Source organism: Anopheles coustani, chromosome 2 (genome assembly GCF_943734705.1).
Source record: "Anopheles coustani chromosome 2, idAnoCousDA_361_x.2, whole genome shotgun sequence".
NCBI lineage: Eukaryota > Metazoa > Arthropoda > Insecta > Diptera > Culicidae > Anopheles > Anopheles coustani.
The window spans coordinates 35003821-35031110 of NC_071289.1; the positions used below are offsets into that span (position 1 = coordinate 35003821).

The 27290-nt window shown below is 45.1% G+C and overlaps 5 protein-coding genes across 5 annotated transcripts; 3 read left to right on the top strand and 2 right to left on the bottom strand.

Annotated features, from left to right (window-relative positions):
- Positions 1 to 3986: 3986 nt before the first annotated feature.
- Positions 3987 to 11154, top strand: LOC131264000 (uncharacterized). The gene is given in 4 exon segments (XM_058266290.1): positions 3987 to 4471; positions 7293 to 7623; positions 8967 to 9416; positions 9487 to 11154. Coding segments are annotated over 4 exon segments (2934 nt in total).
- An 8567-nt stretch (positions 11155 to 19721) lies between these two features.
- LOC131265824 (tubulin beta chain-like) lies at positions 19722 to 21059 on the top strand. Its single transcript, XM_058268154.1, has one exon. The coding sequence runs from the start codon at positions 19722 to 19724 to the stop codon at positions 21057 to 21059; it is 1338 nt and encodes a 445-aa protein (XP_058124137.1).
- A 253-nt stretch (positions 21060 to 21312) lies between these two features.
- On the top strand, positions 21313 to 22707 carry LOC131267483 (uncharacterized). The gene is made up of 2 exons (XM_058270371.1): positions 21313 to 22004; positions 22075 to 22707. The coding sequence occupies exons 1-2, from the start codon at positions 21361 to 21363 to the stop codon at positions 22553 to 22555; spliced, it is 1125 nt and encodes a 374-aa protein (XP_058126354.1). The 5' UTR covers positions 21313 to 21360; the 3' UTR covers positions 22556 to 22707.
- Positions 22625 to 24592, bottom strand: LOC131267482 (elongator complex protein 3). Its single transcript, XM_058270370.1, has 3 exons — positions 24487 to 24592; positions 24183 to 24424; positions 22625 to 24120 (listed from the first exon to the last, which is right to left on the bottom strand). Exons 1-3 carry the CDS (start codon positions 24506 to 24508, stop codon positions 22735 to 22737), a joined length of 1650 nt encoding a protein of 549 aa, XP_058126353.1. The 5' UTR covers positions 24509 to 24592; the 3' UTR covers positions 22625 to 22734.
- Positions 24593 to 25591: 999 nt separating this feature from the next.
- LOC131266577 (thyrostimulin alpha-2 subunit) lies at positions 25592 to 26310 on the bottom strand. The gene is made up of 2 exons (XM_058269146.1): positions 26193 to 26310; positions 25592 to 26107 (listed from the first exon to the last, which is right to left on the bottom strand). Exons 1-2 carry the CDS (start codon positions 26284 to 26286, stop codon positions 25836 to 25838), a joined length of 366 nt encoding a protein of 121 aa, XP_058125129.1. The 5' UTR covers positions 26287 to 26310; the 3' UTR covers positions 25592 to 25835.
- Positions 26311 to 27290: the final 980 nt, after the last annotated feature.

The window sequence follows — 27290 nt, forward strand, 5'->3', positions numbered from 1 at the left end:
TAAATCTTGGTCATCACAGAGTATCTTCATTGATAAGGTCAATTATTCCAGAAATTAACTGAAAAGAGAAAGAATGAGCAAAAATTAATAACTACCATTTCAATAATACCAATCAATTATTCTTGGTCTGTCAATAACTAATATTAAGTTGTGTTTGTATATAAAACGCGTTATGCCAGAATTTGCTGTTAAATATCAGACCACTATCACTCTTTCTACTATCTTTCTAACGAACTTATGCGATTTCCAAACTTTCTATCATCCAAAACCGGCATGGGTTGATACACCGATCGGTCGTCTCACAAGGATATTGATTTTATTACAGCGTTTCGAGGTAAATTCAATTTTCTTCCATTGCGAAATTCACCTTCCACCATCTCAGCTTGCACGACGGAGCGAGTAAATCCTATCTCCTTTGGCAAGATCTGTGTTCGATCGCCTCCACGTACACTTTCACGCAGACCCCAGACCTCTCAATGTCGGTTACATTTACGGTTAGAAACGAGACCATTTACTGAAATGGTTGCGGGTGTGTGTTTGGGTGAGTGTATGTGGAAAACTCCATAGAATCTTGTGCATTTTATTTCAATGCAAGCGTATGGAAAGGAAGGAGTTTAGGAATCGTTGAGGACCAGCATGGAAGCAACCGTTTTTTTCCAGCAACCTTCTCGCCATGATTCCAATCTGCTCGGTTGGGTGTGTGATTGCCCCGAACAGTTCGATTCGATTGCAACCGATGTGATTTATGGCCAATCATTCAAACACAACCGGAGCAGTTCGCTCGTACTGATGTCGACTTTCATCGGGTCGGGGTAAGAAAGGAAAGTGTGCAAGAATGGAAATTATATCAACGCATTCTTTGATTTGATGCAGTTAAACGGACCTGGATTCTATTTATCGATCAGTGGAAGAAACGATCTGCCAAAGCGTTTCAGAGTTAAAGTTAATTTGTGTGACTGTTGACTAAACCGTCCTTAACGTCGTACGGAAATTAATCAAGCAAAGTTAGTAAAAAAAAGAAGGTTGAAACAATTAATTTCCTTCCCACTCCCTGCGGGTTAATTCACTATCCTTACACTGAATCCTTGGTAATCGACGGGAATTTTGCAATCGCAAATGTGCGATGAATTATTCAGTGCGGCTGACGTTTATCGATGTGTATTTATGGTCTTTATCAAATTTGCAACAACGTTGCACTGTTTCAGTTAATTTTTTCCTTCACTCTCTCTATCTCTCTCTTTCTCGCGCTCCCGTCACATAATTTTACAATTTCCAGCTGCTACAAAAGCTTTGCGTCCCGATCGAGCTAATTGACTTATTCCGTGACCAATGATAGCCCTTAATTTGTTCCGATTCAGCGCGGCATTGTCGGGTGGTTCGGGACAAAATCAACCCAGACAGCCAACACACCCCCCGCTTACCGGGTGATGTTCGTCCGTACACCATACGCCATAATTGAATTAATAACCGTATACCGTAATATTTTAACCCGGGCGCAAACCACAGGAGAGCACACATTCCGCCTCCCTCGCGGCGAGCGGGGCGTGTGTGATGTTTGACCATATCCGTACCATTATTGTCGTTCTAGTAACCACCCCCACATCCCAACCCCCGCTCGATGTTGGAGACTGATGAATATTCATATAAATCAATAAAACCAACCAGTACAATTACCCGGAAAGGAGAGAGGGAGAGTGACAGAGAAGGAGAAAGAGAATGAGAGAGTTTGAAGCGGTAATTTGTACATGGTGGCACTATCAAAAATCAACAGGCGACACGGAGCGTTGTCCCCTGATGGTGCATCCTTCGTAGGGTGAGCAGGACCATAATTCAAAGCCTATTCTGTGTCCCTAGCCCTGTTTTGATTCAACCTCGCTGCATAGATTCATCTAGAGTGAATGGAGTGTTTTACGTACCGAAAGCTTGTCCTTCATGACAGTCTCGGTACTGTTTCTCCGTACTAACTCGCTTCATGCAACCCGAACAGTGTGTTTTTCAGTGGTAAATCTACGCTGACGTTGAAACGACGAACCGACAAAAACCTTGAAATAGTTTCTCTTTCAGCTGCAGTAAGGGAAGACTCGAATATTTGGTGCTTCGGTCTGGTGAACGCCATGATTTATGAGCTCCGATGTTCTGGTCCCTGTATAGGCACACCGAACCGGTAGACTCTACCATCCCGAATATCTGTTCTCCACGAGCTTCACGGGACACTCTTGCTAGCGGTGTGTCGCTTGGGGCAGAGTATTGCTTCTTGTGCAGGGCTATTCTGGCCCCGACAATAAGGTACGGCCGAGGCAGACACAAACACCGGACCAAGCAAACGAAACAACCGAATAACGATGGGTTGTTTAAATACTTTGCTTCCCCTATCGTCTACTGCGTACCCGAGGGATTGTTTAGCAGCAGACGGACGGCTATGGTGACTACTTTCAGCACAAGAAATCGGGGACTCATGTCAGGGAGCAGAAGCAGGAGGTCTGGTGGCAAGCCGCTTCTCTGCCCCAGTAATCAACTGTGTGATTGGAGTACCGGTGGTGGTAGTTGTTTGCCCTTAATTGGTTCCACTTTGGCGAATTGATAATTAGCGTCGAGTAATGGTGGTATTTAATCTCTTTCGGTATATGATTAAAATCTTACTTTCGGTGGCATGCGGCTTGAAATGTGTCCAATTTTGAGGAAGGCCAATTTGACATAAAATAAATGGAACACCGTTCTCACGAATTAATTTCCTAACAACGTTATTTGCATTAGCTTTCGGACGACAAGTCAACGAACGCAAGAATTGTAAAGTTATTGGAAATAATTTCATTTAAGCTATACTTTCAAAAGCGAAATACCTTTCGTTTTAAATATAAAAAAATTGTTACTGTTTATATTTGTAAACTAATAAAGTAGGAAAATGTTTTTACGGAGGATTTGCGTGAAATACAGATCCTAAAACATGAAAACGAGAGCTGCATGTAATGTTTTCTATTTTAAATCCATTGCACAGCAAAGAATGGGTGAAAACAAAAATGTTGTGAATAAACAATACTACCCTTTTTACGAACGAGTTATGCCATTCACAAAATCTAATGTACGTCAAAACATGAACAAATAACATTAAAAAAATATTCAAATTGTTGTTTACTACTACTCGTATTTGTGCAAGAAAAGGGTATAATGATTCAAGTAATCGCTCATCCTTAACAAAGCAATTTACTTTTCTGGGAAAAAATCTTGAAATGCAACAAAGCGGAATAGATAATCCACTTAGAATAGTTTTATACCGGTACGTTTTAATTGAAAATTACTTGACGAACTGAAAAATGCTAAAAGAATGCCTATCGAAATAAGGGAAGAACAGACTTATGCATGGAGACCACTTTGCTACATGGAATTTCCTCGCCATTCATCTTAGTCAATTCCATCGACAACATAATCCTACCGCTACGGATCGGTAAACCACAACATCCTACAACTGTCTAAATAGATTGCGGTTGGGATGAAGAGATAAAGGTACGGCATCATTGCTTAAAAAACTTTCCTCCCAAAACTTGAGGAACAAGAAGGAAAACCCATTTTAAGAAAGGGAGAAAAAAAGGGCTGAAGTCGTGGACGTAATCAAACAACTAACATGCCGAGAATTGCGTTCCTGCTGTAAATTGTTATGACTTTGGCCTTCGTCGTTTTTGGGGCAGGGAAGGGAGCGTGAAGATGGACGGATCATAGCACCTTTTAATCATAACACAAGATCAACGCCGTCCGGAGCGTGACGTCATCGTCAATAAAACATTCCTACACTGAAGAAGCACGGGCCACGTGTTGACTGACGTCTGCCGTTGTGTTGCTTGTGATTGTATATTTCTTTTCCCCAACCGTTGCGTTGCTTCGTCCGAGTGAGCGCGAACCCCGCGACCGTGTAATGTGGCTTTCTAATTGTACCTCTCTTCCTGTTTCGCTTATTTCCCCCCCTTTCTTCCACAGAGAATGTTTCCATAGCAATGGGAAAAGCCGCGCGACGGTCAGTTGCGTCAGATCCGTCGTCGCCGACCTTATCCTACCACTACCAGCAACAGCAGCAGCAGCAGCAACACCACCAGCAACGGCAAGTGCATCAGCCGGAGCACTTGTACTACTCCTCGTCCTTGTCCTACTCCCCCTACAACCCTTCGTCGCCTTCGTCGCTTGCTTCGTCCTTCGCCGCCAGCTCCACCGACTCGGACTCGTTCGGCTCGACCGGGGCGTCGGTGTTCGCGTCGACTTCCGCCGGCCCGCAGCTGCAGGCTCCCCGGACCGCAACACTTCAATCCGCCCCACCCGCCTTCATCTCGTCACTTGCTCCTGGTGGTGTTGGTGGTGCGGGCCAAGAATCACCCGAACCGGGCCCTGGTGCCAGCGATCTCTTCATCCATTCGTCAACCGCGGCCACACCCAGCCACAGCAACATCACACCGGAGTTCAGGTAACAAGCAACCTCCCGGACAAAGTCCTTTCCTTCTGGCAAAAACAACACGAAAACACAGAACCCACACGTCCTACACTTTCCTCGCATGTCCCACGGCTGAATTCCCCCGACATCCTGCATGCCGTTTACTTCATCCGAAGCATGTTGTGCGTTAGAAAATAGTTACTACCTTAGATAATCACTCTTCTTCTGCCACTGAAACACTCTCTTTCCTTCCCTTCTTCACCTCTCAACTGACGTTACTATTGATCGATGCACTCTGGCTCTCCTCCCTGGAACGTGAAATCGATACACGATAAATGGGACCACAAACTTTGGCACACGAACGCCCCCGTGTTCGTGGGCGGTTTGTCTCCCATGCTCACATTATCTCCCATCCATAGTTGATTCGCTCATGTGGTTTTAATTACATCGCATCTACCGCGCCAGCTTGTTGCTACAGTGCAACAACCGTCTGCCCTTTTCGTCCGTTTTTCCGATCGCGTCGCTTGTCCACTCTGAACGCAGCTAACACCATACCATTAGACCGTGCGCTTACAAATTAACAGCCACGAGATAGTGGCCCGAGCCCGATGGTGCGAAAAATGGAAGCTCGAGCGGCCAGCGGCCGTTGGCGGTTGCAGGGATGGTTAGTAATTTAATCTTCATCTGCTCGACCCGCACGCAGCATTTGCGGCCGCGAAGGTAGGATTATCGCGCGGTGGGCACTTAGTGCTGCTGGCAAATGCTGCTTTATGAGCTCGCCAGTGCACTACGTGATCTCATTAGGGGCGCCCTCGGCAGCGTGAAGGTCAGCGCACATTCGAGTGCTTTGGGCACTCTCGGTCTCGGTCGTTTGCAATCGGTTCATTCCTCTCCATTAAATGGCCATACGGAGCAGGATTTGTGGATTGGAACAAGATTTTCACCGCGATGGGTCCATCTAATTCTCTGGAAGAAACACAAAATAACGTCAGTACGTTAAGATAAATCATGCAATAATATAACACTTCATACTGATAATTACACCTATAAAACCTAAACAGTATTCGACTTTTAAGCAAATTTATACCGATGGAGGTGCCTGGTGTTTTTCACCGAATTTCAAAATGGAGGCGCCTGGTGTTTTTTAGGAGTTTCTAGACAAAGGCGCCTGGAACTTTACTTTCGAGTCATTGTAACTTTCACGTATGTTTTCTAGAACTTATTTTTTACAAATTGATTCTTCAGTGAACTTCTTCTTAACACGGAGAAACTTTAATTCAAAAATTTGTTTATATCCAGAAATTTTAAATTTTAAATTAGTATCATACTCAACATGTTTAAGTTTGAGAGAAAAAAAAAGATTGATCCAATTAAACTCCTCAAAAATATATAAACCCGAAAATTCTGAGTCGTACCGTAACACACATTTTCAGCAAAAGAAAACTCTAGGTCAGGGTTCACCTTACATTTGCTAAAAAGGGTCAAATGATTAAAAGAAAACCTAAAATTGACATGGGTTTTTGTAAGAAGAATTAAAATTTTCTTACGGACCGGATAAAATCAGTTGGCGGTCAGGACTTTGCCTAGATAGTGATTTTTTCTAAAACTATAAGTATGACTGCATAGGTTTGATCCAATTGAAAAGGAATTACGCGCGTTGGCCCTGTAACAGTCCCCTAATCAATAAATTAGACCATCCTTCTCATAATATTCCGCAGTGCAATGGTGACAACGCTTAAATTACAAGGGAAATTCATTCACTAAACCACCATTATCATTATAGTTCTTCTCCGCCTCATGTAAGAGAGGTTTATTTTTACCTTCCTACTCATTTTGCTTCCGTTTGTCACGGCCCGTGATAAACGTCGGCTCCAGCTTCACCACCGGTGGCATTTGGTTCGGTGCCAGCTTCACCTGCTATTTACTGGCCCATAAATCTTCTCGCACTAATCCCGCCCCGCTAACAAGCAGCCTCCAGCTTGCGAGCGGCCAAACTGGCGGAAGGCTGGAAAAGACAGCCTTGGAGACACCTTTCAAAATGAGACACTCCTCGCCGGTACGTCGCGAGGCGTGCAACGGTCGGATTGAAAATTTCATAGCGATGAGATGACAGAAAGAATAACCTCGCGAGCGGGGAAAGAAAAGCGACCACGAGCTCGTTAGGACCTACGTCAACGCAACGGGATCACTTTTTATCTTTCACCACTTCAACCAGCAGCGACGAAGCCCGGCCCCGCACGGTGGCGTGCACCCGAATGACAATGTTAATCTTTTGCGACAAGATGGCGGTTGAAAGGGAATTATAGCAAACCGCACGCTGACCCCGGGCTCGAAACAAGTGTCCAGTCGTTGCGGACGTCCCGTGTGCGATACGGCACAGGCTATATTTATCGTAATGCGTACATCCATCCCCTCTCACTCCACTGCATGGCATGGCTCACCTTTTCTGCACCACGCTTTTTTTTTCCAAAGCCGGTTCCGGAGTTGTGATGACGAAAACCACAACCCGCACTCATCCTCACGCTTGGTCCTTTGCGGCGGCCTCATTACGCCCGTTCATTTATCCGTCATTTTGGGTCTACATATCTGTCTCTCTTTATCTTCCATTCTCTGTTTCTATATCTATTTCTCTCTCTCTTTCCCTCTCTCCCTCCTTCTAATCATCGCCGATCATATTCTCTCGTCTCTTTAATACTGTCCATCTGTTCTGTGTGCTCGTTGTCTACCTAACCTGTACTGTCGAAAACAAAAAAAAAAACAAACTGTCCCGCAAAAAAAACCTACGAACCACCCTGTGATCCCTTCCCGCCGTCCCGTCCCATCCCCTTTTACATACTTTCTCGTGGCCATGTGCGGGTCCGAACCTTGCCGGACCAAGCAGCACCGTTACGGTGCACACGCACACTGGCGACCCGAGCAAGACCGGGCCGCAGCCAACCGAGCCCCCCACTCCCACCCCTACCGTCTCCTCCGCCACCTCCACCACCCACCAACCGGCCCAAACCACCCCCCTGTTACCGTCGTTTCGTCTCTCCAGCAACCGAACGCAGGTCGACCGGGAACGGGAGCGGCTCAGGATGGAGTTCTACGCTACGTACGACGTGATGACCGGCGTCCGGATAGCGGCCACGCTCGGCGGTTTCTTCGGCCTAATGGTGTTCCTGGTTATCTACAAGAGCCGCACGCGGTCGACGGCCAAGGCACTCAAGGTGAGTTTCGTTTCGGGCGTATCAGGCTGTATCTTCCGGACCGCCCTCCGGACGGTTAATAATTCATTAAGGAATTAAAGCCACCCAGCCTGTCTAGCTAGGCTGGAGTGGAGACATTAGCTTCATGAAACATTCACCGATCGATTCCGGGGAGGTGTTTGCTGCGAACGCAAAATAGCAACAATTTCACTTCCGACCCCGGGAAAGACAAACAAAGTGTGGAAAATCCAAACGCAAACAAACAGGATTACCGGATGGAATGCAACAGCGGCGCAAAACTTGGCAAACGGCCAATTGAAAAACCGCAACCATTCTTTCCTCGGCTCGCGCGCCCCCTTGGAAGAATGGTGGAAACATAATCCCACGCGAACCCCGCGCGCAACCCGACCCGAGGGGTTGGGTAAATGGCAAGCAGATGAGAAAATAAATTCCAGCAACGTGGATGAGCGCGAACGAAAGTGGAAAGGTCGAGCAACATCAATTAGCATATTGTTTCCACAACATGTTGATCCTCTACCGAACAGCGCCACACCACCCTCACCTGCTCAACTGCCGGAGGATTTGTCTGCAAGCGTTTATGCACAAATACCCGTGCTTAACTTGAATCTTTCATTATGTTTATTGGAAAACAACCTCCGTTACTAAAGAAGTTTCCGTTTCGTTCAAAGTTGATCACGAAACTTTTCACATAACATTTATCACAAGCAAATAATGAAACAAGAGAAAAATCCTTTTAATTCCGGTTTGGAAAAATCCTTATATGAAAACAACCTCCGTTACTAAAGAAGTTTTCGTTTCTTATTTCTAGTTAAAAGTAGACCATCAAACATATCACATAATATCCACCACAAGCAAATAAAGAAACAAGCCAAAAATTCCTTATAGTTCCAGTTCGGCAATAAAAAAAATCACGATGAAGAACTTATTTGTAAACCCCATTTTGCGGACCATTGTTTTCTTAGACAGTATGCTAACTTTGTATAAGTACAGTACACTATAACCTTTTTATCTTTTTAGAATGTTTTTACCCGTAAACTTGAAAGTCGATCACATATTGTCTAAAGTTTAAGATATTCTCTAAGCTAAATTTAAATTACAACAAGACAAGTTTTTGTCTGTGATATAAACTAAGAAGTACGCTTTTCTAGGAAAATATTAAGAATTTGTTAGCGATAAAATATTTCGACTGCTTACATATTGTCTAGTAAATAAAATCCACATAATTAAATGTTTTTCCATGGATAAACAAAACCCGTTGAAATTGTCATTTGATTAAACCCATCAGTAAAGAACTTCCTTTTCGTTAAACCTAAGCAAGTAAAACCGTTTTACCTGAACTCCAGGATCCAACGATAGCAGCCGTCGCAGCGGCCGTCATCCAGGAGGAAGAAGAGCGCGAACTGCAGGAAGCGATCGAGGCGACCGCGTTTTCCCTGCTGCAGGAAGAGCTGAACATCAACTACCCGGGACTGCAGCGCGACCGATTACTATCGCTCGGGAACGTGAGCGCCCCGCCCATGCTGAGCCGTGGCCGCCGGATGTCGTCGATCAGCGGCGGCTACAGCAGCCTGCTGAACCCGTCGAGGCGCTTCTCCTACAGTAGCACGCGGGGGCACCGGAACAGCGTGTCGGTGTCGTCGCGCGTACTTAGTGCCTACAACATGGGCGGAAGCTTCGGGCAGGACGACTACGTGATGGAGAGCGACGGCGAGGAGGCGGACGACGAGTTCGATCAGTTTACGACGACGGCCGAAATCGGATATCCAAGCAATTACCTTTCGGTGCCGAACAAGGTGAGCGGGCTGCCTGGCTGCTTGTGGTCAGAGGTTGGGTAAATCTAATCCATTCCGTTTCTGATTGTAGTGCAACGAATCTCGCCGCAGTAGCGCGATGACGTGCTGCAGCACGGAGAGTTCCTTCCTCGAGCGGCGATGCTCCGCCATCACGCTTGGCCTTTCCTCCTTACCACCGATATCGCGGTCACCGTCGAGGCAGCAGAGCCGGGACGATACCGCCGACTGGGAGCCGTTCTATCCCGGCATCAACATCATCGAAGCGACCCCGAAATCGTCGCCCTGCCCGAGCGAGCGGGTGGCGCATCGGAGCACCACCGGCGACTCGGAGCGCCCCTCAACCAGTCGCAGCCGGGGGGGTTCGGGTCTGCAGCCGACGCCTCAGCCGTCAACTTCGACCGGCGGACCGCGGCTCGTCACCTCCCTGTACGACGACAGTTCGATCGACTGCATCTCGGAGTACCCGGTCGGGATCGGGTGCACCGTGGACGACGGCTTCGGGTACCGTCAACGGCAGCCATCTTCGTCCGGTCGTGCTTACGGCAACGGGCATCGCATCGACGACGCCAGCATAGCGAACGGGAGCTCGGCGCACCAGACGCAGCGGGCCAGCGTCGGTGGCCACCCCAGCAATCAACGCAATACCAGCAGCAATAGTGCCAACGCTAACGCCAGCGGGAGTGGTGGCGCGGTCCGGCGGGCACCCCTAGCGTCGCTCAGTTCCTTCAAGATGTCGTCGGCGGACTGCCAGGACACGGAGCCCAAGAGCTGCGGCTCGGACTCGGTGTTCGGCGACGACAGTGGGGCCGACACGGACGAGGATCTGCAGCAGTTCAGCACCGATAGCGACGAGCTGAGCTTAACGATGCCGTACGAGGAGGACGAAGAGCAGCAGCCGGCAGCGGGGGCCCAGCGGTCAAACCGGGGCGCCCTCTACCGTCGCCAGTCAACGCTGGCCCAGTGCGACGACGAGGAGGCGGACGGTGGAATTCTTCTGCCACGCGACGCACCGAGCGGGACACGGTTCGAGCTCGAGCACGAACTCGACAGCAGCCGGCAGCACCAGCACCAGCACCAGCACCACCAGCCAACAACTGACACTAGCTATTTAAGTAGTCTTTCAATTAGCCATCGATCCGGCGCGAAGGGAGCGAGCGAGAGCAGGGAGCGGCCGAGCGTGGGGAACCGCATCGAGACCAGAGCAATCATCGAAAGACAGCAGCCAAATGACAGCACCAACACCAGCAGCAGCGTCCACAGCCAGCTGCGTCAGTCGCCCCTCGGAGCCATTCCCAAAGTGCCGCTAGCGGGCTGCGACCGGACGAGAGCACGGTCGGTGTCGGGTTTGCCGACCATCACGGTGCGCGTGCCCGATGGCGACGACGACAGCGACATGGACGCGGGCAGTGCCAAACGAGCTCCAAACAAGACTAACACCAGGCGAAACGCGGGCAATTCTAAAGATGGCCACCGAGGGGCATCTGCCGAGCCGAGCTCGACGAGGCAGCAGTGCGTCGAGGTGAACGTCATCATTAAGAACAGCGCTGGCACCAGCAACAATAACAACAACAACGCCACTACCAACATCAAAAGTCCCTCTGTGATTCTCGAGCTGCCGATCCTGGCGATCGACGATGACGACGACAATGACCCGTCCTCGTCCGCGCCCGCCCTCTCCACCAACGACCCCTGCATCCCGGGCCCGTCGCGCAAGTGGTCCAAGGAAACGCTCTTCTAGTACGCCCCCCGCCCGGCTCTCGCTGCATCCCCTCCACGGTTTCTTCTCCCCACTCCAGCGACAACTCTGTCAATCCGTCCAGAGCAACTCTACAAAGTGTGCTTCATTCTGGAATCTCTCGCCGCTCTCCGCACTCCAGCCGCTTCGTTCCTCCGGGATGACATCCTTCTCTGCCGTTCCCGTAAACATGCTTATCGCTTCCGCTCCAAAGTGTCAAGTATTGCTCCGCTGGGGTCACTGCTGCTGTGTTAATTAGGAAAAGCCTCCAACACAGCCCCCTGTCGGCTGCGCTGTGGGCTGCTGCGTGGTTTCGAATGTCCCCACACGTTTCCGCCGTAGCCGGAACTCTAATATAGGAACGTTTTGTAACTTAGTGTGTAACGAAATAGCAATCTATACGGAAGATGGAAGCGGGTGACTCGACGTTTCGCACTGTTTTTGCCAGAAACTAGCTGGGGAGTCACGAACCCGTTCACCTTTCGCCCACTTTCATCTACACTCTACTCTGAAGGACCAATGGAAAAAGGATGTGGGAGAACATAAGAAGAAGAGAGAAAAAGAAAATTTAGTAAAACATCAACCAAGTCAATCAATCCACTCATGACAATACCCTCGTCTGCCGTCGTCGCGTTCTCTGCGCAGTGTGAAGGCGAGTTTTGGGGAATATGATTTCTTTGCATTTCCCCGTTTTCCTTCAACTTCTTTCCAACGCTAGCATCTCTTATAGCCCTTGTTGCGTAGCATGTGTGTGTGTGTGTGTGTGTGTGTCGGTCAGCGAGTTTCATCAACTCTTGCAGCAATTGAACAAAAGTAAATTCACCCTAAAATGCACTTACCTTCCAAGCGCGCTGCCGAAGCATTAAGTGTCGCGGTCAAAACCTGCGACGTAGATACATGGCACAGAACTGCAAACGTAGCATGCGTAGGATACTTCTGCAAATGAAAAATAAAAACACGTATCACGTGCAATCGTTAACCGCTTGCTTTGTTTGGTAGTTCCGTAGAGAGAAACCCGTACCCGCAGATGTATGTGCGACAAGAATTCAAACCCCAATAACCAGTCAAAAAAAAAATGAGAAAAACTAAACCAAATCATGAAAAAACGAACAACCCGGACATAATCGAATTATTTAAAAAAATGAAATTGCTAATATGTGCCTATTGAAGAAAGGGAGCTAATTGGGGACGAAGCAAACCAATTAACTAAATATAAAAAAAACGGAAAACTAAGGCAGATCAATAACACGACAACATAGCTACGTATATACAAAACTCTACATACATATACGTAGTGATCTTAAACATGTTTAATCTGTTAGAACCCGTTAGACACGCGGTGTACGTAGTCGTCAACACTAAATCAAACTGGCAAACTAAAGTCAACGAGCTACACTATACAAAACAAAAACAAACAACCATAGGCATAAATGGAAAAAAAATCATTAAACTACTGTTAATTATGAGACAAACATTCAATCCTTCTCGACGTAGAGATTGGTATTGAAAGCATGGAATGGCATTGCATCTATGAAAAATCATTCGTACTCCACTTGAAATTCAGTGGGGATGGCAAAGTGTGCAATTTTCATTTCTTATTCTTTTTTGCTATCATTTCATAGCAAGTGTAGAACAGTGTTCAACACAACTACTCAAGAAAAAAAAATCTCCGTACTTACCAGACAAGTCACATCCCCGCAAAATTGATAAGAAATTGAAATCGCCATTTCCCCGTTGTGTTTTCTTCACTCGAATCTGACAAACTCGCCAGAAAAAAAAAAAGAAACAGTTCGTCGGTTCAGCATTCCCATGGCATGACGATCATGTTGCCCCATAAGCACTTATTTTACTGCTCATTTACGCCTGCCGTTGTTCGCTCCCAGTGCCAACGGTGTGCCTGTTGCTTCTGGTGGAACGTGGAAAACCACCTTCGCCCTACCATTTTCGAACCTCTTTCTCGTCTTGTTCGCGAATCCTTCGGCCGTACGCGAATCCACCATCACTTGTTCGGTTATTTTTTCTTCGCTTACAGCACGCTTACGCGATTCTGATGTTTGCTTTCCCGTTGCCACCGATCTGACAAAAAAAAACTGGAGAGGAAAAACCAACTCAAGTCGGAGGAAATTGCTTGCTGACGGCGGAGTGGTTGTTCGGAAAGAAAATGTAAAATCCAAATTGCAAAACGAAAACTGTTGGAATTTCGCCGCTCAGCCTCAGCCGCTAGTGGTTTGCCACGTGGTTTAAAGAAAGGGAGGAAAAATATCCGATATGAACCGCGGGGGATAGAGAAAAAGGAGAACGAAAACAACAAAACCGAAACCGTACGAACAAGGATCGTCAGAAAGCTTGACGCCATTTAAATATTCATGAGATTGCGACCTTCGGAAACCCGGAAAGGAGCGGAGAGCTTGTGTCTTACGGAGCCAGTTTTTAGGTCAAATACGGCGCGAATGCGGAAATGTAACGGCGTACATGAGCTGTCGCGGGTATGGGCAAATCTTCCGCCGAGCGAGTGGGAACTAGAAACAATCCGAACAGTCACAAACTGAATGGTGGTCAACTGCGTAAGGGAGAGAGCGTTGTGAGGAAACTGGAAAATGAAATTGAAAACCAGCCACTAACCAAAACAACCGAAACTCCAAAGACAACACGGTGAAAAGGTTGTTTTACAGACGGCAGAAACGACACGAAAATGATACTAAAATCGTTGGAAAGAAAAAAAAACAACCAAACGAAAGAGGCAACTCATACTTTGACTATCAAAGATATGAATAAGCCTAAAACTTCCAACGGTTTGCTGCATGCATTTTCAAGGAGTTTTTACAGCGTTAAAACCCCAAAACAAACAACTTTCCGACGAATGACGTACTCGCGATAGCCAAAATCAAAAGAAAGTCAATCACGAATTACGTGCAGCTGTTCATAGGGTGGTAAAGAAGTATTTCCGGGTATACTGTAATTGAATATTAATTTATCCGCCCGTGTTTCGGTGGCAAGGGCATCACCAGAACACCACTTGTGGCACTTCATGGTTGCAAACCAATGGAATTTGTTCGCGACACAGCAGCATGTTTAATCAGGACTTATCGGGGGAAAAGGCATACCCGTTCTTACGGTCCGGCTGAAATGGATGGAAGGTTGCAGTTTAATCTGCTTGAATCAAGGGAGCAAAGTTATTTATTTTATATCTACCTGATGAGCATACGTGAGCATGGAATATAATTTGCAATTTATTCTAATAACAATTTGTTATCATTTTCTACCCTAACAAACAATCAAAACCAAAACAATCAATTGTGGATCAGCTGTAGCAACTTACTAGTACTAGCATGTCAAACGTAAGAAGCGAAAAAGGGCGGTAAAGCGGTAACGGATTTTGGAAATCTTGTAGCACTGTTTAGAGACTGCATCTTTTCACATTCTTCTATACTCCCATCTATCTAGAAAAAAATATAAACAAAAACGTAGAGCGTCCGAATAGAGGGAAGAATATATACATATATATACTTAGTAAAATTCATATTGAATTATCAAACCAGATAACACACTATCTCACACACTGTACCGCTTTTCCCCACTGCGGAGAGATGTTCCACTGTGTCGAAGGTGAAACACGGTAGCAGCCAACAACCAGTTGGAAGGATGGTAAAGAACAATCGAGCTAATGTGTTCAATTTCAAAAATGGATACCGATCAAAAAAGTGGATTTGAAAGCCGTACGTTCAATGGATGATGCAGAAAGGGTATCCTGGGAGTAAGATTGCATTCGGCGGAAGACGGGACAGAATTAAAAAGTAAAGTGAAGAAAAGTATAACACCGATTGAGTTATCATAGGAAAACTCAAAACCAAATTCCTTAGGAAAATAAAAAGCATACAAAATGGATGAAACTGTACACGAGGACACAAAATCAATCAATCAATCAATTAGTCTACAGCAAAAATACACTAATCGGTACCGTATCGAGTAAGAATTTTCACAAACTCTACCACGCACAAGCTGTCAGAGTGGGATATGCGACCGTAGTGGGAAACAGCGAGGGAAATTATTTGGTGTACTATACACATTCTATGTTGCCTTTGCGAAGTTTGTGAACTGTGAAAGACCAAAACTGTTTTAACTGAGAGTAAGATTAAATGTACGTGTAATACACAGCTTCTTCTATGGTGTGATGCGGAAAACTCGGTTGAAAATGTGGAACATGCAGAGCAAAGGAGAGTGCAGGACATTCGGGTGAGAGAAGAAAAACGAAACCGAAGCGTAGAAACACACAACGGCCAAACTAACGGGTGCTGGTAAGGAATTAATAGATGTAACGATCGATAATCAAGAATGTCAATTTCGAAAGCAAATCTAAGCGAACAAACAAAGAAAACCAAACACAACTTGGCTTGATTTCTACTTTTTAGAGGTGATAAACGGGAATTTAGTAGAACGATGGATTCGAAAATACGGAAGGACTAGCACTAGGGACTACACTATACATAATAGCTGCTGTTTGTTGCAATTGAATATGCCACTACCAGTAGTGTTAGTATATCCAACTACTACTACTTCCATTGCATCGTCTGTCGCGTCAAATGTGATTTTGGGTACTAGCTATATTTTCACAAAGTACGCGTGAAGGCGCCGGAAATGGACACCACGCGTGCACCCTACCGGTTTCTATCCTGTGGTAGTACGGCAGTGTCTGTGTGTGTATATTTGTGTGTGTGTAATTGTCTGATCTACTTGCATTTGCACACAATTAGCTCTTAGCGAGGGGTACATATTTACTACTGTTATAACGATAGGGATTAAAGATATAACTTTAACAAAATCCATGGAAGATTATGAACAGCGAATCGATCTAGAATATATAATGCGTGTTACTGGCTTAATGATGATCTTTTGAGTCTAGTTTTCTTTTCAACACTATTTTATCGTGTGCAAAATGGCGAAACGAAAATAAGTGAAGGTTTTGTTATTCAGCTAAGATTAAACAAGTTCATTTCGGTAGCCTAAGTTGTTACGGATAATTAATTTGAAGTATAAAACCATCCAACACGAATGTTACGGCGATGGATACGGAAGAAGGTTTTGTTACAGTATTAAGAGCGGATGTGTTGAACTGTCAGTCGGCGTAGCTCGAAAATAAATTATTACAGAATAAATGGTGATAGAAGTGTTTTCAAAATTGTTAAGTGCTTCGATCGATCACAAATTGATAATTAGCTAGAATTGATAACAATGCTGAGACGAACAGGAAGATATGTAACCGGGCGTAAATTGATAATGATAAAAAAAAAATTTAAAAAAAAACCATTCACAACACACAGATACAAACAAAAAGAACAGTTTAGTATAATGGAAACAAAAAGGTTTAAGAAACAACCAGTAAGGCAATTCGGCCAAATTCGGCTCATACACACTGGGTAAAGCAACTAGACAAACAAAGCAAACACTTATTAGAAGAAAAAACTTATAAAAAATTGATGCAGTAGCTTTAAATAGAGTTTAGTATACATTGGTGGCATACGCTTCAGACATCAAAATCAGAGCAGATCAATCACTTGCATGATAAAGGAATGGGAAGCATAAAACAAAAGCTTTGTACGCTCTCTAAACTTTCATCTTCCCACGTGTACACAGCAGAGACGTATAACATAAATCTTAAGAGTCGTTGAGGTCGGATGAAGGAAGAATTTTGTGATAGAAAAGTTCAACACACGTATGTACAGTCTTTGTTCTTGAAGCAGATAACTCTGCTCTCGATAGTATTGGTTGTAGTGGATCGCAAGTCTACTACTCCTGTTACTACTACTACTACTACTAATATTTTTACTGACGATATACCTCTCTCACTGTCTTGGCAGGCAAGTTCTCATCTATCTTCTTTTGTTCAAACAAATATGGATACTACAAATCTGCGAACAATGCGCCACATCAGTCACAACAAACGTTTTAATTCGTAGTGCAGAATTACTATACAGGTTGTCCAAACAGGTTGAACAAAATGGTAGAAAAATCTTAAAAACCAGTCATATACAGTTAAGACAGATATAGTGTTTAGGCACCAACAGGCAACAATCGGCAGAATGTAAGTTTGATGGTTTGAGCGGACATATCGAACGTAAAGAAAAATTCTTACTTGATTCGTCGTTATTTGCAAGAAAACACAAATCTCGAAAATCTATTTGAAACCCGTTACTCCTAACATCGGAGGAGGCATGTTTAGATGAACAAGCCTGTAGCTCAACCGCATTTGTAAACAACATGATCCACGAAAAGTATGATTATAAATTGTTATACGCATGTTATAATATTGGAAGAGTAAGTCATTACTACATGGCAAGCAATTCCGATTGTTTGATTCCGGAATAGGATACACAACAGACGCTACTAGAGCCTGATGAAAATGAACAGCACATAGCTGCAATAGTGCATAACAATGTTGAATCTTGAAGCATCCGAAATCAGTTCCCGATTCATATAGTATCTATTTTACCTAGTCTTATTTCCGTCTTGCATTGCGTCTGCATGCCACTCTTGTTTCTGACTGGTTTCCGGTTTATCTAAATACTGTTAGAAGGACTCGAGTGTTTAGGAATTTACCGCTGCATCGTAACAATACACAACTGAGCTTACAATCCGTCAGAATGTAGAAACATAATCCAAACGACACTGCGACTGCGTCTGCGGCAGCATTAAATTTGCGGTGGAGTAAAAGAAGCCCACAACGGAATACAATTAAGTTTGCAGAAGACATTTTCCTGGAGTTTGCAGACACTGCGTAGAGTGACGCAAATAACGAATTGATAGTTTAGGAGCGACTTTTAGAAATCAATAAATCGTTATAGACGCTAATTGTTCTCAGATAATCACATTTACACAGCAGCACCGGGCCGAAAGTAACTGTAGCATTGTAGCGAGAACCTGCTCCGTTATTGTTGCTCTTAGGCTAGCTGGCAGAAACAAGGTGGAGATAAAGTAATGATTGTCATGAAAACCCGTTCATCCGGCTACTGAAGCTTCAAAGAGACAGGTTAGAAGAACATAAAAGATCAAACAACATGCCGTTACGAAGAAATTGTCTATCATTGAATATCTGCCTGCTGCAATATCAAGGAAAGAAGGAAAAACACAAAAACACAAAACTAATTGTTTAGCCGTTGGAAAACATTCAAACTAAGAAAATCCGAATGTTTGTACGTTATATTAGCTATTGTGTAATCAACATTAATGCATAGCGGTATCCTTAACGATAAAGAATGCAACAACAAAAAACAAACGGTGCGCCAAATCGAAAATCCAACAAAAAGAAACTAAGCCACGATTGTGTAGTCGACGTGGTTGGTTGAACAGTTGCTATTATTAAGTAGTGCAAAGTAATTGGCACATGACGTGCAAATAGGAGGGTCCGAAATGTATTGACTAAATAATAGTAATAGGATCGTAGAGTACCGAAACCAGAAAATCAAAGTAACAAAAACAAAAAGATCAACTATCTAGCACAACAAAAAAACACGAATGAATCGAAAAGAGATATAAGTGAAAGTACTATAAGTAAAAGAGGGGAAAATATGGCGAAAAGCGAATCCAAGTTGTTTAACAAAATAATTAGTATTGTATAAATTGTATAAAAAAGTAATAAAAAAGGAAACTAAGAAATACAGTTAAAGAAAGGCATCCCAACCAAGAATATTAAAGTTTCAAAATGGCATTAGAAATGGGAAGGAGTACAGCGAGAAATTGAATCGATCCAACTTGTCAAAGATAACATAAGAACAATCAGTGACAAAACAAATCAATTTGCGATGAGAGCAAACGATGTGTTACAAAACAATATGTGAAAATAATAAAAAATCCCAATGAAATATCTTTAACGTAATTTATGAAAGAAACATTTGTTTCCTCAAAATTAAGATTTTTGAACAAAAAAAAACCCACAGAACTACATACCTCAATTCTTTGCACGAGTTTGAAATGGGAATCCTTTATAATCGGGTTTCTAGTGTTTTTTTTTCGATCATAATGGCATAATCGTTAGTAGTTATCGAAGCACCTAGAAGCTCTGTGCCGTTGAAACTGCTGTTGCCTAAAATGTGAATCAATGGAACTAAATTGTGTTGTATTGAATCGTTTGTGTCCTGTTCTGCGCGTAGCCATTCGTACTTCACCAAATTTATCTAAACCATTACCGTCGCTATTATTTAATCGTTTGCTCTTTGCTTGACTAAAAGAGGTTGATTGTACAAAAGTAATAGGGGTTACCATAACTACCAACTGGTGCCTGTTTAGCTTTCACTTGTGGGTACAATATGATGTGATTCAGCATAGATATATACTTTTTGTGAGTGTTAGCAATCATAGCACTCATTGAAAGAATTACATGTTGGCCTTCGAGATGCATTTCAATTCATTTCTTTTCGAAGCTCCCAAGAGTTTGGTCGCTAGTTTGACGAAACAATCCGGTTTGTCAGATATTTACACAGCTAAGACAGAAGAGACTTGGTAAGTAGATTAGTTCCAAATCATTTAAATTAGATTAAACAGGGAACACAATTTTGATTTCTATATAGTTTGGAAAGATGCGCGAAATAGTTCACCTTCAGGCCGGCCAATGTGGTAACCAGATTGGGGCCAAGTTTTGGGAAGTGATTTCCAACGAGCATGGCATAGATCCTTGCGGACAATCTATTGGAGATACGGACATGCAGTTGGAGAGAATTAACGTGTACTATAACGAGGCGTCTTCCGGAAAATATGTCCCGCGCGCCATACTGATTGATCTCGAGCCCGGAACGATGGATTCCGTACGTGCTAGTCCATATGGGCAACTGTTCCGTCCAGACAACTTTGCGTTCGGTCAGTCCGGCGCCGGGAACAACTGGGCTAAAGGACATTATACCGAGGGAGCCGAGCTGGTCGACTCCGTGTTGGATATCGTTCGCAAGGAGGCCGAAGGTTGCGATTGTCTGCAAGGTTTCCAGCTAACTCACTCGCTGGGCGGAGGAACCGGATCCGGAATGGGAACGCTCCTCATCTCTAAGATCCGCGAGGAATATCCGGACCGTATAATGAATACATTTTCGGTCGTCCCGTCGCCGAAGGTTTCCGATACTGTCGTGGAGCCATACAATGCCACGTTGAGTGTTCATCAGCTGATTGAAAATACGGATGAAACTTACTGCATCGATAACGAGGCTCTCTACGATATCTGCTTCAGAACGCTGAAGCTGACCACACCAACGTACGGCGATTTGAACCATCTGGTCTCGGCCACTATGTCCGGCGTCACGACTTGTCTTCGTTTTCCCGGCCAGCTGAACGCTGACCTACGTAAGCTGGCTGTTAACATGGTGCCGTTTCCTAGATTGCACTTTTTTATGACCGGATTTGCCCCGCTCACCTCCCGCGGTGCTCAGCAGTATCGCGCACTTACCGTCCCTGAACTAACTCAGCAAATGTTCGACGCTAAGAATATGATGGCGGCGTGCGATCCTCGTCATGGTCGTTATCTCACCGTGGCTGCTATTTTCCGGGGCCGCATGTCGATGAGGGAAGTTGATGAACAAATGGCCAACGTGCAAAACAAGAACAGTAGCTACTTCGTCGAGTGGATCCCGAACAACGTTAAAACGGCCGTTTGCGATATTCCGCCAAGGGGCTTGAAGATGTCGTCTACTTTCATTGGAAACTCTACGGCAATACAAGAGATTTTCAAACGCATCACCGAACAGTTTACGGCCATGTTTCGACGCAAAGCATTTTTGCACTGGTACACTGGCGAGGGAATGGACGAGATGGAGTTTACGGAGGCGGAAAGTAACATGAACGATCTTGTGTCCGAGTATCAGCAGTATCAGGAAGCTACCGCTGATGAAGAAGGGGAGTTCGACGAGGAGGAAGAAGCCGCAGAGGATTAACATATTGGTGTCTGTTTAACTTTAGAATTTATCACTCATGAAATCCGAAAAATTATGTGTCTGTCAAAAGGTCAATAATAAAGAGAAACGATATTAAATGATGGACTGTTTTAGATAATTAATTATCTTTATTTATTTAATTAAAAAATATAACTGACAGCGGAAAATAAGCAAAAATTGAAGCTGTCATCATTGCAGTTCGTGTATACGGCGCTTCACGAAACAAAAGCTGTCATCGTTTCAATTCCAAAAATTTAGTTTGCTTGCATTTAAAGGACAAAGCAAAGCTATTCCAACAAAAATGGACGTCGACCAGCAGCCGCTGGTGGAACAAATCCGCAACCAAAAGCGTAACGAGCTTAAGTTGGATCAGAAATCGCACCGGAAGAAGGAGCTCGACCGAAATCGTGCAGGACTGGGCGAGTTGCACCATTCGATTGGTGTCATCGAACACATTCCCGAGCAGGAAATCAAAGCATTGGCCGGTCGCATCAAACGGCGGAAGCGCTGCGAGCCGCTCGATCTCGTACGTCTAAGCTTCGGCTTCCAACAAAGTCGGGAAAATATCTCCCACTTTATACGTATTACTGGTGCCATCAACGTGATCGTGAAGGAGCTGACGGGAAACGACTACAACTTGCAACTGCTAGCCGCGGAATGTTTGTGCAATCTGTCGCTCGGGGATGATGTTTGCTGCGAAAAAATAGCCAGTTTCTCTGGTGCGTATCTGATTGCACTTTCGGAAAACCTCAACTTCCGGCCACTGCAGCAAACATGCCTCTGGACGCTGCAAAACATCGTCGGATCCAGTCCGAAGGGCACGAAGGTGCTCTTTTCTCAGGGACTAGTGGTGGTTATGATCCGTCTCTTGGCTTCTGTGACGGAACAGGAAGCTGCAGACGATATTATTCTAACGCTCGAACTTGCCCTTAACTACGAGCAGGAGTAAGTTTACACCTCCCTGTTCACAATACCGGAAATGCTAATCTATGTTCAATCTTTTCCCCCCCGACAGGAACGAAGCTACACTGGCACGGATCATTAAATGTTTTGTCGGGAGAGTACTTCATCCCAGTAGCCTACGGCTTCTGCACAAATGCTACAATCTCATGCCGACCGATCAACTGCTTCATGAATCTTCCGTCGATATTATCCACAGCTGCCTCAACTTTCTGTCCAGCGTCACGGGCACGCATCTGCAGCCACAAGCAGCCCCCATTCTGCTCTCCATCCGCATTCTCGCCCATCACGTTGTGACGAGTCAGCAGTACGTAGAGGAAATCTTTCGCCATCTAGTACAGCAACAGCAGCAGGCGGTGAAGTTTTCCGTGCTCTTCAACGGTTGTGCGGCGGAAGAAATGCTTCCGGTATGCAAGGAACTGCTTTGGTTTCTAGGGCAGCTGCATGCCGACAGTTCCAGCAATGAAGGGATGAGGATTTACCTTTCTTATGACAATTTCATTGAGCACCTTTCCGTGCCGAGGGCTTTGTTGTAAAAGCATTTTTCATACGGTACTCGAGGTGATCTTCATGTAAATAGAGCTCACGTGTAGGGATTAAGGGTTATTTATCGGATTGTTGTACAAGAGAATACACGTAACAGTTCCTTTTTGGAATTATAATATACCTTTACATACTCTTTAACGAAGCGTTTGTTACATTCATCATGTCACCTTTATATCAATGACTTGGACATGTACGGTCCATCGAGCTCGTAACCCATTTTACGATAGTAGTTCCTCGTTCCAACCCCGGATATAACTGCGAGCTTTTTACTACCATGCTCATCCCTTGCAATTCGTTCTGCTTCCTCCATTAGCAACATACCGAAGCCTTGATGCTGAAACTTAGTAGGATCGCGCGCATTCACCGGTACCACGGAACCGTAAACGTGTAGCTCGCGTACAATAGAACAATTGTCTATCAGCTCCGGGCGGAACGTTTCCGGTGAGCATTTGCGCAACCGAAGGAGGCCAACGAGAATGTCCTGCTTTGGATCTTCGTAAGACAGGAACGTTTCCCAGCCACCATTTGCCACGTAGTCCCGACGGATTAGCTCGATTTCGTACGGACGCACCTTGTTGTGTATTTCTTGTATTCCCACCTCGCGCGTTCGAACATCCCGGCAGTCCGTACCGAGGTCCTTCATGCGTGCCAGCGCCAGCTCGCGTAGATTTCCATGTTCAACGCCGGAAGTAACCAGTGGCATCGGGATATCACGCTGCACCCGGTACACTCGCGTCCAGGGAGGCACAAGGGCGAGGATTTTCGCAACCAAATCTACCAACGTCGACGGTGGGTAGCTCTTGTATCGGCCCGTCTTCCACAGCTCGTATAGTCCGGTCCCACGGATGACCAGTGTCGGGTATATTTTCAAACCGTCTGCCCGAAAATCTGGATTTTCGAAGAACTCAATAAACTGGTCTATGTCCCGCTCGATGTCAACGTTCGGCAGGTCAGGCATCATGTGCGAAACAACCTTGAATCCGGCATCCTTCGACATCTGAAAGCTTTCACAGGTTGCCTTGACCGTATGGCCCCGGTTGGTGTCTCTTGCTACGTCCTCGTAAACCGACTGAACGCCTATCTCAAGTCGTGTGCAACCGTACGAAAGCAGATCCGAGAGGTGCCGCTTGAGACAATAGTCGGGACGTGTTTCGATCGTGATGCCGATGCACTTGGTGTGAGATTTTTCCGAATATTTCACCGCTTCGGCTACGCTCGAACTGCTGTGCCCGGACAGTGCGTCGTGCAGGTTCCGGATGAAAAAATCCCGATAGTCCTCCGGCAGGCACATAAACGTTCCACCCATCACAATAAATTCCACCTTGTCCACAGAATGGCCCAGCTGTTTCAACTGCTCAACTCTATGGCGCGTCTGCAAAAAGGGATGATAGCGAGCGCGGATGGCACGCATCGACGTTGGCTCATAACCGGTGTAACTTTGCGTGGAGTACTCGAAATCACTATCCGGCCCACCCGGGCAGTACACGCAAATGTTTCCCGTCATGTTTATGTGCGGGCAACGGTGCGGTTTGCACATCACAGCAACCACAGCAATCTAAAGGTGGAACAAATAATAACATACAATCGTGTTCAAACGTATCAACCCAGCTTACTTACACCACTGGCCGTACGAATAGGTTTCGCACGAAGTTTCGGAAGAAGGACTGATTTAGCGTCATGCGGCACGGCTGCAATGATGTCCACCAGCCGAGGTGCAGATTCCAGGCCATAGTTTGACGAGATGCGTGTTTTGAGCCGATTCAAATTCACATCCTTGCCCTCCTTGTGCGCTTTCAGGAGTTCCTGAATGATTTCACCGACGACTATCAGCATTCGCTCGTCCCGGCTCAACCCAACTCCTGCAAACACAAACAAACCACAATAAAATCGTTGTCGTTCATATTCCTCATGTAATACTAACCTAATGGTTTCTTTTTCGTCATATTAGCCTGAGAAATTACACACTCCGATGCAGAAAACTTGAAGAATTGTTCAATACGCCGCAATGTTTGCGAAAACACACATTTCTTGACTTGACAATGCCCCGTCAACATGTGAGGCATTGACAGCTGAAACGTCAAAACTGCCCAGCCAGCAATATCTGTCAAAAACATAGGCGAGGGCGAGTAGAAGGAAAATCCCCGCCGCAAGCGGACTGTCGATGTTTGAATGTGTGCATGGGACGGCGATGAATTCAGTGCAAGAGGAGCTTTCGATATGGGTATTACACGAGACGCCATATTTGCCCACCTTTGCGTTGTGAATAATTTCAATTTTAAATATGTGATTTAGTGTTCTTTTCGTGATCAGTAGTGTTATATATGTGAAACAGATGAAATAATGATAAAACAGCCGCGTTTGCTGTTTGTGTTTTGGAAGGCAGCTGCCGGTAGCTGTTCTTTGGCGCTGTGCTGTCCCGGATGATTCTCAACCGCTGCAGCCGATAGAGAATGCATCGTCTGTACCACATATCCCAGCATTCTGGCGCTGTGCTGAGCAAGAGGCCTCTCAACAGATGCAGCCAAGAAGTCATACCCCGAATCTTCCCGGCATTCTGACGCTAAGCTGATCCGGACGCAGAGCGGTACAGTCGATGGAAAAGGCATCTCCCGGATTTTACACGGAGACAGGATGGACATCTTAAGTGTAAACGTATTGTTACCGTAACGAATAGTAATATTGTAATTGTAATTGTTGTTATTTGAAATTCAATGTATATTTATTGAAATAAACGAATATGTGGATTGAAATTATGAATTTATTATTGACATAAATTGAATAATAATAAAATAAAAAAATGGCTGCCTCTACTGCTTATGTGTGCGTGAAGCAGGTGTTTACATGTGTGCGTGCACCCATCGGCTTGGATTGACGGTCTTTCGTGCTTCCGTTAGACCCGATTGCGGACCGTTACCAAAAATTGACAGATATTGCTGGCTGGGTGGTGATTACATTGTTTTTGAAATTTGAATTATACGTTCATATTTAATAAATGCTCATTTTACATATTTCAGGACATGGTTTTATTCTTTTCAGTTTGAAATTTTTGGTTCATTAAAGCATATCGTAGGGAATAACTACATATTTTGTACACTATTGACGGTTTGCACGATCAACACGACTATCTCACATGGCTCCCAAACAAATGGCTCAGAGGTAAATAAACGGATGCATTGTCGGGACCTCAATTAGGCACCATCACTGAATCCCCATGCAAAGTTAGAATAGAACGCCTAGCTGATGGTCTGGCTGCGCCGCCCATCGTCATCCTTAGTCCTTTTTGCAGTGATAGCAGGAACAGTTGGTGGCCGATTTAAAGGTAAGATTCCTTATGCCATTCACGCACAGTACTCGCACCCGCACATCCTCCGTTTCCATTATGTTACAGCATTGGCCCACCGACGTAACCGGCTGTGGAGGTTTGTGGCCAACGATAGCGAACGGCGCCGATGGTACGGCGAACGACTCGCAGAACCCTCGACAGGCATTGGTGGTAATCGTGAACTCGACACAGTCCGGAATGCTTATCTTACGCGTGTGTCCTGCGGGCGATGGATAAAAATGGACTAACTGTATTGAACCAACCGACACTTCACGTTGAAGAAGGCGATGGAGCACAGTACTCACCAACTTTATGGCATCCCGGTTTTTGCCACGTCTCCCGGGCCCTCGCGAGCATAATCGCACACAATATCACTGTCACCAGACGAAGCCATGACATTTTTCCAGCCAAACGGTCCTCGAACGTGACCACGGGAGCAAGTCAAATTTAAACAGTATTTAAGGCGTCACCCTTGTTCAACAACACAACGTATAGGAAATCCCTTCTTGCTGGTAATGTTTTCTTGCTGTACTTAACACCTTGGGCTTAATATCACCATCATGCGTAGCAGAAGCAGTAGCACGGCAGCTGTAAAGCGGCAGCGCTTGTTCCGGGATGCTTCCGATTGCTAACTGACCGATCCAACACTGATGCTTCCGGTGACCGGAATCGACCGTTTTATAGGGGGCAACGTTTAGCAGCCAACACGTTGAGACCATGCGCAGAGTGAAGCCTCGTGGGTTCTTCTTGCTGGTCCGGTACATACATTTGCCCAACAAGTGGTTCGATCATGCGACGGAAATTCAAAGGATAAAATAATGTGGAAATCATTATAATCTGGCGCAAAAATTAACTTATGACGTCGAACAATATAAAGCCATTTTTAGGGCAGTGGGAATATAGAAGAAATAGACATTTGATCAGTTTTATGTTCTTTAAAACTGTCTGTCTATATTCACAAGTGTCTTCGTGTCTCGAAGTTTAACAGATATATTTTACACAGCATTGAAACACGCTTAGTACGTTCTAAAGTAAGCTTTCTACGCCAAAGACGAGTACGGTTTAAAGCAACGATTACAGTGCTAAACGTTGGATAAAATAGCTTTTGCTTTCATGACAAGGTAGCTTTGATCAATTATTTATGAAATTGGATTGATTTTGGCCAGTTTCATATCAAATCAACAATTGAAACAGTTATCGAGCAATGCGAAAATCCCAAAGGTTTGACGAAATCGACTGCTGTTTGTTTTTTTGTGTTCCGTTCCTCAACATGTTTTTACGTAGCCTTTTTGAAGATGAAATACCAACTTCCAAGACGTGTCCACCGTGGGGTGGACATTTCCCATGGGAGATGACTTTGTGTGATTTTATTTCTCGCTCCACAAAAACGGACCAGGCGACGG

Bases quoted from the DNA above. Each gene is read 5' to 3' on its own strand.
- LOC131265824 (XM_058268154.1), top strand. From the start codon at position 19,722: ATGCGCGAAATAGTTCACCTTCAGGCCGGCCAATGTGGTAACCAGATT.
- LOC131267483 (XM_058270371.1), top strand. From the start codon at position 21,361: ATGGACGTCGACCAGCAGCCGCTGGTGGAACAAATCCGCAACCAAAAG. The intron at 22,005-22,074 runs GTAAGTTTACAC...CCCCCCCGACAG, and splicing joins GCCCTTAACTACGAGCAGGA to GAACGAAGCTACACTGGCAC.
- LOC131267482 (XM_058270370.1), bottom strand. From the start codon at position 24,508: ATGACGAAAAAGAAACCATTAG. The intron at 24,425-24,486 runs GTTAGTATTACA...TTGTGTTTGCAG, and splicing joins GACGAAAAAGAAACCATTAG to GAGTTGGGTTGAGCCGGGAC. The intron at 24,121-24,182 runs GTAAGTAAGCTG...TTCCACCTTTAG, and splicing joins CTATTCGTACGGCCAGTGGT to ATTGCTGTGGTTGCTGTGAT.
- LOC131266577 (XM_058269146.1), bottom strand. From the start codon at position 26,286: ATGTCATGGCTTCGTCTGGTGACAGTGATATTGTGTGCGATTATGCTC. The intron at 26,108-26,192 runs GTGAGTACTGTG...CATCGCCCGCAG, and splicing joins ACCGGGATGCCATAAAGTTG to GACACACGCGTAAGATAAGC.